Consider the following 14,628-nt stretch of genomic DNA (forward strand, 5'->3'; position numbering starts at 1 on the left):
AACAGCAGTTGACTTCTCAGCTTGACAACGCTTCAGTATTTGGGCTGTCACTGGCCAGATTAGAACCTATCTTTGATCTTAATAGGCAGCATTTCGATAGCTCCATCAGACATAACCAGCTGATTTCCTGGGGTATTTAGTCACACCCCCACCCCAAATTATTGATGTAACTGGGATGGGCAGAAAGAGCACTGGGCTACCAAGTTTAAGATTTCTGATCTGCTTAAGAAATGTCAGAACAATTATCCCATTATTTAAGACTGCAGCACAGTTTTCAGGTTCTTGTTCTTATTCACTCAGCGTAATTCTCAGAGCTCTAACATCTGGCGATTCCTACTTTTAAAAACATGACTTATTTAAACGCAATAGAAAATATAACAACAGCACCGAGTCCAAAGATGTGCAGGTTTGGTGGGTTGGTCATGCTAAATTGTTGCTTAGTGCCTCAACATGTTAGGGGAATTAGTGGGGTAAAAGCGTGGGATTATGGGATAATGTGCTGGGTGGGCCTGGGTAAGATGCTCTGTTAGAGAGTTGGTGCAGATTTGATGGGCTGAATGGCCTCCTTCTGCACTGTAGGGATTCTATGATTCTGTACACCATTTACCTCCCTTTACTGTGTTGTTTTGATTTTTTGTAAACCAACTATGCAGCTTTCAATAGGAAGTCGAGGGATTCACTTAAATGGAATTCCATTGATATTCAGCTGGAGTGAATTGGAAGTGTCAAATATGAACAACACCCTGTTCCCGAACTGAGTGGAGCACTGTTTCCATATGGCGGAAACCCCTCCAGAACAATTCGATCAAATTCAAAATGCACCAAAGGTATATCACAATATTCAAGTTTGGCAGCACAAAAGAGTGATGGGTACTTGCATTCTTTTATTTAAAAAATGAGATACCAATTATATATATTCTTTTAAATGCAGGAGTACATTTAGTTATTTACACACAAGATGCTTAGCAGTATACACAGAGTGGAGATGACAAGGTCTTCAAACGTTCAGATGAGATTATGCAAATATTCTGTATTAGCATTCTAGGATTTATCTGCAGGTTATCTTCTTTCAACATTAACTGGGTTCACAGAAGCATTTTAAGGCATTGAAAACTGACCCCTTTAGATTACATACATAGATTACAAAACCGGAGATAGAGACTGGGTTTAAGTCACGTGGCAACATTTCAGAAAAGAGGAAAAATAAAGCTGACATTATTTATACATTCCTTATAATTGATATAAAAAGACATTAAGACATACACAAAAACACTTTGTTTGCAACATTTCTGCATAAAAACACAGGCTACAAAGAAAACATTAAACGTACTCAAGACAAGCATTACTATTCTGCTTTAATAATTATAGACAACTGAAAGAACAAGGAAATGGACAATGGGCATTCTCAACACAGCGCAAGATACTATAACGTTTAAAAAAGTATTCAGGCTAAATGATGTGGCTTGTCACAGACAACCACTGTACTTACTTTTGAGATAATTTGCCTAACACAATATTTATATTAGATCATAAACAAAAAAATATTTTCCATGCCAAATCAATATTGTTTATCGTTAAATATGTGTACAGAAAATATGTTTAGTATGTGTTAAGCACAAAAAAATACTCCACTGATACCAGGAACTTATTTTTGAGGTGAATCGCATAGATAAGTACTCGAGGGAGAAAGGAAGAGAAGATGGTGCTGATATGCGATAGATGAAGTAAACCAATTGGACTGAATAGCTTGCTTCTGTGCTGCAAATCCATGTAGAGACAAAAAAAGGGGGCATGTGATTTCCTAAATCACGTCTCTTTTAAAATGGGACTTTTCAGGAGTCAATGTTCACAGGTTTTTGGGATCATTTATAGGTTCCTGCCTAGAGTGAGATATTTCTAAAATTTAGCTTTAATAATTTATAAGTCAGGGAAACAAACCAGATGATTCTCTCAATGCAAAAAAAAATGCTGGAAAATCCCAGCAGGTCTGACAGCATCTGTGGAGAGTCAGGATGACTCTTCTTCAGAGCTGGATCTACTATCTATCCTAATCTTACCAGTAACTCTACAGTAATATTTTCTTTCATTCGGGTAACAGATAAAGAGACTGTTTTCAGTGATGCTGAATGGGGTTGAATCAAACCTTCCACACTTGGATTTCCAGGTGAAGACTGAATAAAAGTGTGAGGCCTGGCAGATTTCTAAAACGTCCTTTCCTCCATGTCCACCCCCATAGCGGCGGATTTTCCGATTGGTATTGTTATGACACTAGCAATAATTTGAACATTTCACTGTGATTTCCAGTTGTATCAAACAATCTGAAGTCATTTCTTTCAGCACAGATTTCGGCTGATTGAGCTTTGTTTGTTTTCTTGGAAAAAAACTAATCCCGACTATCCTGTTGTCAAAACCCAGATAGCCATTGATGTTTACCTTTTATCTTCAGTTGTTTGTTTTGTTTGAATTTTGTGATCCTGAGGTTTAGAAAAGGCTGTTCTCAGCACTTTTTCCCGACTGGCAGATAAACTGGCTGAGATCTGTTAATTTTCAGAAATTTGAGATTGAGCCAAGTTAATGAGTGTGTGAATTTAAATTTTATTTGGCACCAAAACGATGTAGTCCATGGAGATTGGGGGCAGGGAGGGGTGGAGGAGGAAAATTGAAATTGAGCAAATATTGTGCTTTTTTTGGGTACATAATCAAGGTTGTAGGGATGAATTTTGAGTGGTGACCTTATGCGCATGATCCTCCTTGGAAGGGTGCCACCCTGCCAAACTGGAAATGAATGATTTCTGGTTGTGCCGGGCAGACACATGAAACAGGCATTGTTGCCTTGTGCATCCAAATCGGGTTTCCAATGTCAGCTATAGAACTCTGTAGTCATCAGATGAATGGGATTTATGCAATTTGTGGCCTGTCCAGCTGTTTTGGGTCTTCAATGGTCCAATCTGCTGTACTTAAGAGGCTTTAAGTGCATCCCCTAACTCTACAAAAAAATGGAGGATTGATGACGTCTCAGTTTGAACCCATTTTCGCTATGCAATCCCCTCAGTACCTACCAACTAACTGGCTGAGCATCAATTGAAATACCTGAGGCCTTGACTAGTCACTGCACTGGGATGATCAATTGGTTTCCATAGCACTCCAGTTTCTAAAAAAACACATGCATGCGCTCAGATCATGTCACCGATTTCACACTGAAAACAAGTTGAATTTCTCTTCCAAAGTTTGCAATCTCTAGCTCTACAATAAGCTGCTGCTTGAACAAATTACTTTTTTTGCTTCTCCAATTAAGAAGTGCTGCATCATTTTGCAGCAATATTGTACATTGTGTAGTATTAACTTTAATTCTTGGATAAAGATGTTGGCCGGAATTCACTGGCTATTCACACCCCACCACCACGACCAGCAAGAACGGAGTATTTGGCACTCAGCCAAATCTCCATTCACTGCAGCGGGAGGGGAGAATCCCAGCTGCCAGCGAGGTCGGAGAATCCGGCCTGCTGTATAAAGTATCATCTATTCCCTGAAAACAATGGTAGTGGTAGTGCCATTAGTATCTTCTGGCCAATGGAACTGTAGCAAAAATAAAATGCTTGATATTGGTTTCTGTAATTCTATCTTAGGACAGAGAGGAATAAACACAAGTTTCACTCATAGAAACCGTGTCTCAGTTTAGTGTTATGGCAATAGCATTAAGGCATCCATGCAGGGAATCAGGCCACTCAATTTAAATACAAACATCTTTGCATGTTTGAATTATAATCCTTTAGTGACTTCCCTTTTAGATTTAATAGATACTGAATTTAATCTGTATTTCTTAGCCAGGCTGCTTCAAATCAGAAACTTTATGCAATGCCTTCAGAGACCAGTCAGACTAGATAGTTTCTGTGGATGGTGAAAACAGAAAAAGAATGCCACATAACATATAATTTATCACAACAGTGGGATGACCATTATCTATCTTTGACTTAGACAGGAAGGTAGTTAAGTTTAATACCCACGAAAAATCCATGTTGTTACACTGTAATTATTCATGATCTTTTACTATTTGGCACCTAGAGGTTAAGCCATGGGGTGGAATTCTCCCATTTTCCTGCCGGCCGGCGGGCATGGGAAGAATTTGGCGGGACGTCCAAAAATCTGTTTTGTGCCGCTGGGCAATGACAGTGGGATCTTCTGATGCTGGAGTGAATTGGGGAATGAATCCAGGGTGGGGAGCAATGTGAGGATATTGTCAACGTTACAGGGGACAGAGAGGGATGGTAGGGCACAAGGGTGAGGGTTGGACAGGGTTGAGTGAAGGGTTGTTATTGGGGACTTGGAGATACACATGGATTCAGTGGGGCAGGGATGAGAAGGTTGAGGAGGTGAATAGGAACATAGTTTCAGATTCCACATCTGCAGTAATTTGCTTTTATCATTGTGAACAGGAGCGGGATGCACTGGAAGGAAGGCAATGTATGGGTTTGTCTGCACATTCTTGAAGGAAGAGGGTTTGGGCTGGAAGGTGACAGTGGGGAGGATCAATGGTGATGGGGAAAGGACATGGGCGACTATGGGAGGGGAAGTAGAAATCATAGAAACCCTACAGTGCTGAAGGAGGCCATTTGGCCCATCGAGTCTGCACCGACCACAATCCCACCCAGGCCCTACCCCCACATATTTACCCGCTAATCCCTCTCACTTACGCATCTTAGGACTCTAAGGGGCAATTTTTAACCTGGCCAATCAACCTAACCCGCACATCTTTGGACTGTGGGAGGAAACCGGAGCACCCGGAGGAAACCCACGCAGACACAAGGAGAATGTGCAAACTCCACACAGACAGTGACCCGAGCCGGGAATCGAACCCGGGACCCTGGAGCTGTGAAGCAGCAGTGCTAACCACTGTGCTACCATGCCGCCCTGTTGGGCAAGCTCATGAAGATAGTGCCTATAAACATGATGGTCAAACCTAAAGTGCTTGATGTGCCCAGATGCTGCTTGGGAGCTGCGTTTGTGAGTGGGTGGAGATGCAGGTCAGCTCAGCTGGACACCAAGAGCGAGCGCAGTAGGCAGTACTGAACATGCTAGGAACCAGTGAGATGGGTTTGATGGATGAAAACTCAGGATGCATGGGACAAGTAAAATTCTGGCTCTTGTTCACTTATATCATTGACCACTTGCGCCCAAGCAGGTTTGATCTCCCTGCTCGACTTCTTCCTCCCATCAGCTGGGAAAAGTATATTCCTCTGGACCTCTGCATGGTCCAGAAGGATGCACAGGGAGGCATCATGAAACTGAGGCACTGATCCCTCAGTTCCCCTTCCAGACATCTCAGTGTTAGTATTAAGTGGATGTCTGGACGCCTTTTAAAAATGGTGCCCGGATATAATGGCCATCAGACCACACTGACATGGAATACATTGCGAAACCCCCGGGTGCATAATCAATGAGGCCTGGGATGGAAGATACCGCAGGTTTTCACATGGGCCTCTACCACAGAAAATACTCCCCATCTTCGCTATGGGACTTAGCCCGAATGGGTGAATTCCTCCCCTGGTCTAGTGTAGCATCACTGCACCATGGGATAAAACCAGTAAGCTGAAACAAAGTGAAAATCCATTCAATCCCTGGTCATGCAATAAATTGTCCAACTGTGTGATCAAGTGAAGGCAATCTTTGTGACATATGGATTAAAGACATTTGTGGGAGAAATCAAAGTCTTTGAAACACCACACCCCCCCCAAAAAAATAGAGGAGTAAGAGGGTTAAAAAATCTAACAGTATGGTTCTTTCGCTATGCTACTACAATCTGCAAATTGTCAACTGCTCTGGATGATAAACTGAGCATTACTAAACAAGAAACCATTTTTATGTACAATAATTATTTTGACATGAGGTGAAGACAGGCTTTTAAACGTCTGAAACATCACATTAATGCTACTGGACCATTTAAAAAATAATGGAGGTGTAAGGACAACATAGTTCAAGATTCTCCCTCCCATAACCCATCAAAGCCAAGGATCTTAAAGAATTTCTAATATCCACTCTTTCATGTTTCAACTCTACTTTGCTACTCTGACTCACCTCCTTCATTATTTGTGCTGCTTGTCTGCTCTGCTTAATTTGTATTTCCGTGGAAATTCTCTGCCTATGTTCACCTTCACACCCTCCTGTACAACAGATAAAATCATAATTTAACTGAGATGAGAAAAAGGCACACAGGTGACAGCAGCCCATTGCACTTTGGCTACTTAGTCAAAATAAAGGACTTCAACATTTTTATTATTGGTCATTATAGCTGATAACACGCCATAAATTATTATAGAAGTTACTTTAGGCGGCTAGAATAAAAGGTCTTGTAATAAGGTAGAGATAGAGCATACCTACACAGTAAAATGTGATGCAAATACTGAGAAGTTGACAGCAAAACATGCAGACTGCCAATTACACTCACTGGCATGACTGGATTTCGCTCTTCAATTTGTTTATTTTTGTGGCCCTGCTTCTCCTCTTTCCCATTACCCATACTTTTATGTCAGAAGATTGGTTCACTCACAACTAATTTTGAACCATTATCTTATCCTCTTCATTCCCCTCCCCTCCAGATTGTGCTTTTAATTACTGGTTTCCCCTCGCAATCCTGAGAGAAAGTTACAAAGACAGGCTGAGGAGAGATGCGGGTTCAAATCATCAGATTAAATGACTGAGGAAATGAGAGAAAGTGAGAGTAACTGTGAAACCAAGAAGTGATCAAAGTCACAGGTGTTTCCCTTATGCTGGAGTACACCTCCAACAGCAAGAGCATTACCTGAGATAACATGGTAATATAAACAACATCATAGTAGCAGTGCCAAAATCCTACTCAAGAGGAGGGTCCATTAGATTCATCTAATGGCAAAAGTCAAGTTCCAGAGTATCTCTTGCATTTGGTCAGAAATTTTAGTCTGTATGTGGGCAGGCATATCTCCTAAATTGCTTCTTTAAGCCGAGAGCCTGCATTGTTTTAGCAATTTCTGGTTTGAATGAAATTTAACCTGGAAGAAGATACAGGTAAAAATTATCAAGTTGTGAATGGAATTGTGGCTTCTAAACAAGAGGGCATGTGCAGTATAAACGGGACAAGTTTGCATTAACAAGTACTGGACCCTAATATAGGCCAGGACTTAACCAGCTTGTCCCGCCCATCGATGGCGAGTGAGCTGGTAAAATTGCACGAGAACCGATAAATCAGGATCACGGCCGATTTCTCAGCTCGAGCGATTTTACAAGAACCGAATTTCCGGTGCGGTCAGTCTCTCGCTGGAAATGGGGGAGAGGCCGAATAATTTATTCAAATTTATTATAATCGTAATTTACATCTGTTTAGTGAGCCCAACGCTGATTCGTCTGAGCTCACTTGCTTTTATGGCCTCACCGGGAGAGATTCTCTTCGGCAAGGAAAACATCTGCTCCCTATAAACGGGGAACAGTCATGTTCTCCAGTCCAGGGGATGGGGTCTATGGGGACGGGGCAGGGCCTGGAGGGGCGATCTGACTGTGCAGGGAGGGAGATCCCGCTGCCTTTCTGCCTGTGATTGCACCAGGAGGGGTGGCAGCGCTGCGCACTCTACATCGCGATTGGTCTGGGCAGCAGAGGGAGGTGGTACGGGCGATACTTATGAGCAGTGTGGGACTTGCAAATGTGGGGGGGGGTGGGGGGGGGGGGGGGAAATGGCTGTGTTGAGGCTGCTTGCAGTAGCAGGAGCTTGACAGCTCTGTCAAACCCTGACTGTTACACATCAGAAAATCAGAGGTCTGCACATGCGCAATAGCTCCCTCTGCAGACTGTCTGATGAATTAAGCCCAGGCCACTGCCTGCAGCAGCTAGAAACGGTTTAAACCATTTTTTCAAAGTCTAAGTACGTAAGATTGTGCATGAAAACTCGCCCAAAAAACGGATCAGGAACTGTCCCATTTTCACGCTAGCTAGACAATTAGAATCATTCTCGTAAAATTCCGCCCATAAAATCTACAAGACAGAACCTAAGCATCATTACACATAAAAGATAAGCCTGAGAACAACAAGTCAGAATTGAACAGTTTTCAAAATCTGATCTGATTGTGTCATAGAGTCATAGATTTAGAGCTCAAAAAAAGGCCCTTTGACCCATCATGTTGCACTGGCCATCAAGCACTCTATTTATTCTAATCCCATTTTCCAGCACATGGTCCATAGCCTTGTATGCCAAGGTATTTTCAGTGCTAATCTGACCCTTCCATATCTTTTCAATTAACATAGGAACAAAACATGAAAAGGGCTTGATTGAGGGAAGCTGCTGCAATGCGCAATATCCCAATTTGCTCTCACTTTACAGGGTAACTGAAGGCCTTTTTCTTTCAAGGGATCCTTTAATAAGATTTTAATCAACTCATAAAAACTAAAACAAGAGTGAAAATTGAGACCTTTTGTGCTTATCTTCATAGACAACAATCTCAAACCATAGTAGCTTTTAAGAACTGATTACTGGAACCATCTTCAGTAAACACCAATTCTAACATTGAGCGTATGGCAAGATTTGCACAAGTTTTATATGTTCACAGTCCGATCATCAGGAACCAGCTTCCAAGTCTGCAGCCAAATTACAAGAATATTGGATTGTCTTTTCTGATAGGTTCTGGGACCATATCGGAGTCTCAAACCTGTGCATGGTGTCAGGGCTCCCACTGATGCAACCTTCGAGGGGGCGGCCTCCTAATTGGCCGTTTCTGCATTTTCCGTCATTAAGGCCAGTAGGAGGGTTCCCGAGAAGGAAGTGCCAGAGGCCCAACAGCACAGAATGGCTGGCAACCCCATTGGGCAAGATGGATGCTGCTGAGGCAGAAAAGCAATCGTGAGGGCACTTCCAAAAAATTTGAGAATGAAGTAGTACACAGTTAGTAGTGGAAGGGGAACCCCTCTACAGGATTGGTTTTGGCTGCAGCTGCAATATTTCATCTTGGCGGCTTGTTCATTGGGTCCTCAGGAACAGGCCACCCCAACTGGCACCATTGGAAAATGGCCACTACGTGGGCCTTAATAGACTGCCTGCCTCCAAGCAAAGGGCCGCTGACATTGTTCCCAACTCACTCTTGGGAAACCAATGCCGCCTTTCCCTATTTTCCCAAAAAACACATCTCAACATGTCTGGGAAAATTCAGCTTAGTTTTGCAGATAGCTATTAAAGTACATTGCACCTTTTATAGATTTAGGAACTTAACAATAAACAAATAAAAACATGAATAAACTATACTCTGGATACAGATAAAAGGCATCTGCAAATCACATCACTTAGTAATTATGAAACATTTAAATACCTCATGTAAATCAGCAAAAACATCCTATGAAAGCATTCATATGGTAAACTTGATTATTGGCCCTTTAGAATCAGGTATGTGTTTTTTTGCATTAAAACTTTCTTATTTTGATAAATAAATGATTTATAATAACATGACTTATTACAGCCTTCTATTATGACAGAGGGCCTAAATTGTTAATGTGCCTTTTCTCTTTACAAAATCTGAAGTATCTGCTGTGCATTTTCAGTTTATTACAACATTGCATTTTTTTTTGCTCCTTCATATAACTTTATTACAATTATAATATATTCCATATTTAATGCACAGCTGTACATGTCAAGGATATTGCTTTTTTTGGGAACTATTTAAACAAGTACTTTTCTAAGCTTACCACCTGTGATCCAGAGCTTTTGTGCAGAGTACCTTATTCATTTTCTCTGAATAAACTGTCTCCTGGGTATTCAGATTTTGCCTCTTCCCAACTCTCAGCTTTTATTCACTGTATCCTCAGCCTCTGGAGTGTGATGTAACGTTGCAAATCGAGAAAGCAAATTTTGGCACTGGGGTTTATGGTGGGTTAAAATAAAACAGTTGAAAATGATAGGTAAAATAGGGAAGAATGTTCATTAAATATTGTGGTCCTGTTTCCGAGCATCAGACCTATGTGGGTAAAGGATCATCATCTCCTTTGTTACATTTGCACTTGCAGCAGAGGACAAATGGGGTGGCAAGCAGGAGGAAAGGTGATGCCACTAACAGCAAAAGACCAAAGCCCGCAAATATGCCAACTACCTAGATGGGGAAGAAGACAAAACAACTTTACTATATATCATATGATAAAGGGGGAAAAAAACAGGAGACTCGCCCTCAAGAAATTACTTAAAACTGATGGGTCAATAATAATCTTAAAATATAGACCAGTGGGGAAAAAAGCATTTTCATCATTGTCTGGATGATGTATAAATGTACCAATTATAACCTGAACAAGAGAGAGAGACAGATGCTAATGACCATGCACCTAGTTGCACAATGGATAAACACTATGAAGAACATTAAGGGTGAGTATATGGAGGATACATGAATGATGTTACAATTTTGCTATAATGGTCAGTTGGATATTTTCCCTTACATAACTGAGAATTTTTCTATCCATATAGTTTTGCTTTTACTCGTCAACACAGACTATTTCCACATTATCTCAACTTCAGAATGATTTGGTTATTTTCTGAATTAAATGGATAATATTTTCACACAGAAACAAAGGTAACCCCCTGTTCAACCGATCCCAAATCCACACCCTCCTGAAACTGCACCAGAACGCCAGTCAAATTTTCTCCTGCAAAACATGCTTTTCGATTCTTAGTACAATTGCCAGGATTACTGCCATTTTCACCAAAGTTATACATTTCAGCAGTAAAATAAATTCTGCACAGAATGGATAAATAATTTAGTGTATTTACATTCCAACAGCAAAATATCCAGCTTTACAGAGCGGCATGGTGGCACAGTGGTTAGCACTGTTGCTTCATCGGGCCAGGGACCTGGGTTTGATTCCTGGCTTTGGTCACTGTCTGTGCGGAGTCTGCACATTCTCCCTATGTCTGCATAGGTTTCCTCCGGCTTCTCCGGTTTCCTCCCACAGTCCGAAAGACGTGCTGGTTAGATACATTGGCCATGCTAAATTCTCCCTCAGTGTACCAGAACAGGCACCGGAGTATGGCGACTAGGGGATTTTCACAGTAACTTCATTGCAGTGTTAATGTAAGCCTACTTGTGACTAATAAATAAACTTTATAAGGAAATGTACCTTTTGTAAAGTAATTGATTTTAGTCCTTTAATCCTCAACCAAAATTGGCTTTAGTCAATGCAAAAGTAAAAACAAAATCCAAACATATTGTAAAACGTATTTGGGGATATCTACAATTCTTTGGCATTCACTGCAGGATTGCTTTTTACAAGCCTGATTAACGTAACAGTAGCAACATTCAAGAGGAAGTACAAAGATGGAGCATAACAGAGCTATTCCACAAATCTCTATTTACTTTGCAACAAAGCACTGGCACTGAACTCAACAGCATCAGATATGCTTGGTACTGTCCTCACTGTTTGCTGCTATACATAGCCCTGAATTTATAGGTTTATCATCTGACTCATTATAGAAACTCTGAGACCGCGAAGTGATACATTCCTTCAGAATTAGCCAAACACTCTGTACAATAGAACACTTTTCAGTGGTATGCATGACCTTAATTCAACAGTTTTAATGCCCAATAGCATCCAAGGTTGAGGAAAATGTGGAGGAAGATTAATTTTTACTATATAGAATTTGTCTCTATTACATTTTACCCCCCCCCCCCCCCGCCACTCTCAATTAATATGGGTAATTGATTTTAAGATACAAGCCTCCTGTCTCATACTTTCCAACTCTGAAATTCACTATTTTGTTCTCCCCTCTCCAGCTGTTGTCTAGTATGAGGAATAGTAGTCTGTGGCTCTATCTTTAACCGTACAAAATTAATACTCTGCTTTGTTCTGTGTTCCAATCAGAAGGGAGAGAATTTGAGAAAGAAATAGTACCAGTTAATACAACTGTACACTCAGCTGATTTTGTTTCTTTTCTCCCTTTCAACATGCAGGATGAGAAATGATGCATATTATGCATACGTCAGCATTCCTGTAACCAGCTGGTAACTCTACAGCTCCCTCATGGGAGGAGAGAACTGAAATGATAAATTTCAAGGAAATCAAGAATTAAATGATGAATATCTCTATCCGTTAAAAGTCATTTTACTATTTTCCCACCTTACCCGGATTTTGATTTCTTTGGGAAGGAGAGGGGGCAGGAGGACAGTAACTTATGGCGAAATTGTTCCCCATTACACATAATCTTCTTGGGAGTATTTCCAGTAGTTCCTCAGAATGGCACTGGCAGAAAAAGCAATAGTAAGTTTTAAAAGCTTCACTGCTGGCGAAACAGTTGCCTCCATTTTGAGCTTGAACTTTGTGAACTAAAAGTGTCAATCACTTATTGAGATTGAGCAGAGTGGGTGCCATAAGGGAGTCAGACGATAAAATCCACCTGGAGTCAACAGAATATTTTCATGCAGTTAAAAGCTGCTCCCACACCGATCAGGAATGACATGATCACTGACACCACTGGGGAATGATAAAGAAGGCTATTTCATTGAAAGGGTAGTGTACTGTGATGGAAACAGAACTTTTCTTACTCACCTGGGTTCTATGCCAAATGACAGAGGCCCGAGTATGACCAAGTTTGTTTCGGCAAGGTCCTTTATCATAGTGAATTAATAGAAAGTCATCCTGTTTTCAAAGGCACAATTTTAAGAGATTAACATTGTAATCTAGACAAAACACATTTATCTTCTTCCTAAATCTCATCTAAAAAAGAATTTTATTTTTCAAATTAATTCTTCAAACGTTAACTTTAAAAACGAACTATCACCCTGTCCAACACGTCAAAGGGAAAGTTTAATCTCGATGGGTTTTGCTTTACAAAAACAAGTCTCACATGACAGCCTTCTCTCCTGACGTTTAATCCTGTTTATTGGCTCTATTTTTCCATTCAGCACTGAGAATTTGCCACAACAAATACTCACAAGGGACAAGCGAGGGGGAAAAAACCCCTCCAAGAGACCAACAGTAGACTGTCAAAAATATAAAGGTGCATCTCAATGCGGCAAAGAGCATCTGCTGTGAAAGGATCATTGTGTTGTATGTCACCCTGGCATATCCCAACCTATTAAATGATATCCAGCAGCCCAAAGAGCTTTGTGCGAGTGCCTGCAAAATGTGATGGGATTACTGTGGGCTCCCTCTAACTGTCCAGTGGGTAAATGTACTGGTGATGTAGATTTAAGATTTAAAAAGAGCTGCAGGGAAAAGCCTTGGAACTACAGGCCAGTGAGCCTCATATCTGTAGTGGGTAAGTTGTTAGAAGGTATTTTGAGAGACAGGATCTACAGGCATTTGGAGGTGCAAGGACTGATTAGGAACAGTCAGCAAGGCGTTGTGAGTGGAAAATCATGTCTGACAAATTTGATTGAGTTTTTTGAAGGGGTAACCAAGAAGGTAGATGAGGGCAGTGCAATTGATGTTATCTACATGGACTTTAGCAAGGCTTTTGACAAGGTACCGCATAAGGTTAAATCTCACATGATCCAGGGTGAGGTAGCTAAATGGATACAAAATTGGCTTCTTGACAGAAGCCAGAGGGTGGTTGTAGAGGGTTGTTTTTCAAACTGGAAGCCTGTGACCAGCAGTGTGCCTCAGGGATTGGTGCTGGGTCCACTGTTATTTGCCATTTATATTAATGATTTGGATGACAATATAGGAGGCATGGTTAGTAAGTTTGTTGATGACACCAAGATGACACCAAGGCATAGTGGACAATGAAGAAGGTTATCTAGAATTGCAATGGAATCTTGATCAATTGGGTCAGTGGGTTGACGAATGGCAGAAGGAGCTTAATTTAGATAAATGCGAGGTGATGCATTTTGGTCGATCGAACCAGGGCAGGACTTACTCAGTTAATGGTCGGGCATTGGGGAGAGTTATAGAACAAAGAGATCTAGGGGTACATGTTCATAGCTCATTGAAAGTGGAGTCACAGGTGGACAGAGTGTGAAAAAGGCATTCGGCATGCTTGGTTTCATCGGTCAGAAGATTGAATACAGGAGTTGGGACATCTTGTTGAAGTTGTACAAGACATTGGTAAGACCACACTTGGAATACTGTGTACAGTTCTGGTCACCCTATTTTAGAAAGGATATTATTAAACTAGAAAGAGTGCAGAAAGAAATTACTAGGATGCTACCAGGACCTGATGGTTTGAGTTATAAGGAAAGGCTGGGTAGACAGAGACTTTTTTCTCTGGAGCGTAGGAGGCTTAGGGATGTTCTTATAGGTCTATAAAATAATGAAGGGCATAGATCAGCTAGATAGTCAATATCTTTTCCCAAAGGTAGGGGAGTCTAAAACTAGAGGGCATCGGTTTAAGGTGAGAGGGGAGAGATACAAAAGTGTCCAGAGGAGCAATTTCTTCACACAGAGGGTGGTGAGTGTCTGGAACAAGCTGCCAGAGGTAGCAGTAGAGGCGGGTACAATTTTGTCTTTTAAAAAGCATTTAGACAGTTACATGGGTAAGGTGGGTATAGAGGGATATGGGCTAAACGCGGGCAACTGGGACTAGCTTAGGGGTTTTAAAAAAAAGGACGGCATGGACAAGTTGGGCTGAAGAGCCTGTTTCCTTGCTGTAAACCTCTACGACTCTATGACACACAACCAGGAAACCCTATTGTTCCGTT

General features: G+C 41.2%; 1 protein-coding gene across 2 annotated transcripts in view; it reads right to left on the reverse strand.

Annotated features, from left to right (window-relative positions):
* Nucleotides 1–865: 865 nt before the first annotated feature.
* The window catches only part of LOC144493749 (putative E3 ubiquitin-protein ligase RNF144A-A), an 86,744-nt gene continuing 72,981 nt past the window's right edge, over nt 866–14,628 (reverse strand). Inside the window, exons 8-10 of one of the 2 annotated variants that reach the window (XM_078213190.1) lie at nt 12,536–12,625; nt 6,073–6,158; nt 866–3,151 (exon numbers count right to left, since the gene is read on the reverse strand). In XM_078213190.1, the coding sequence (XP_078069316.1) occupies nt 6,081–6,158; nt 12,536–12,625 (168 nt within the window). In that variant the 3' untranslated portion in view covers nt 866–3,151; nt 6,073–6,080. Of the gene's footprint in view, nt 10,096–12,535; nt 12,626–14,628 lie in introns of both variants that reach the window. The other variant, XM_078213189.1, reaches the window with a different exon arrangement.

This window comes from Mustelus asterias, chromosome 5 (assembly GCF_964213995.1).
Source record: "Mustelus asterias chromosome 5, sMusAst1.hap1.1, whole genome shotgun sequence".
Lineage (NCBI taxonomy): Eukaryota > Metazoa > Chordata > Chondrichthyes > Carcharhiniformes > Triakidae > Mustelus > Mustelus asterias.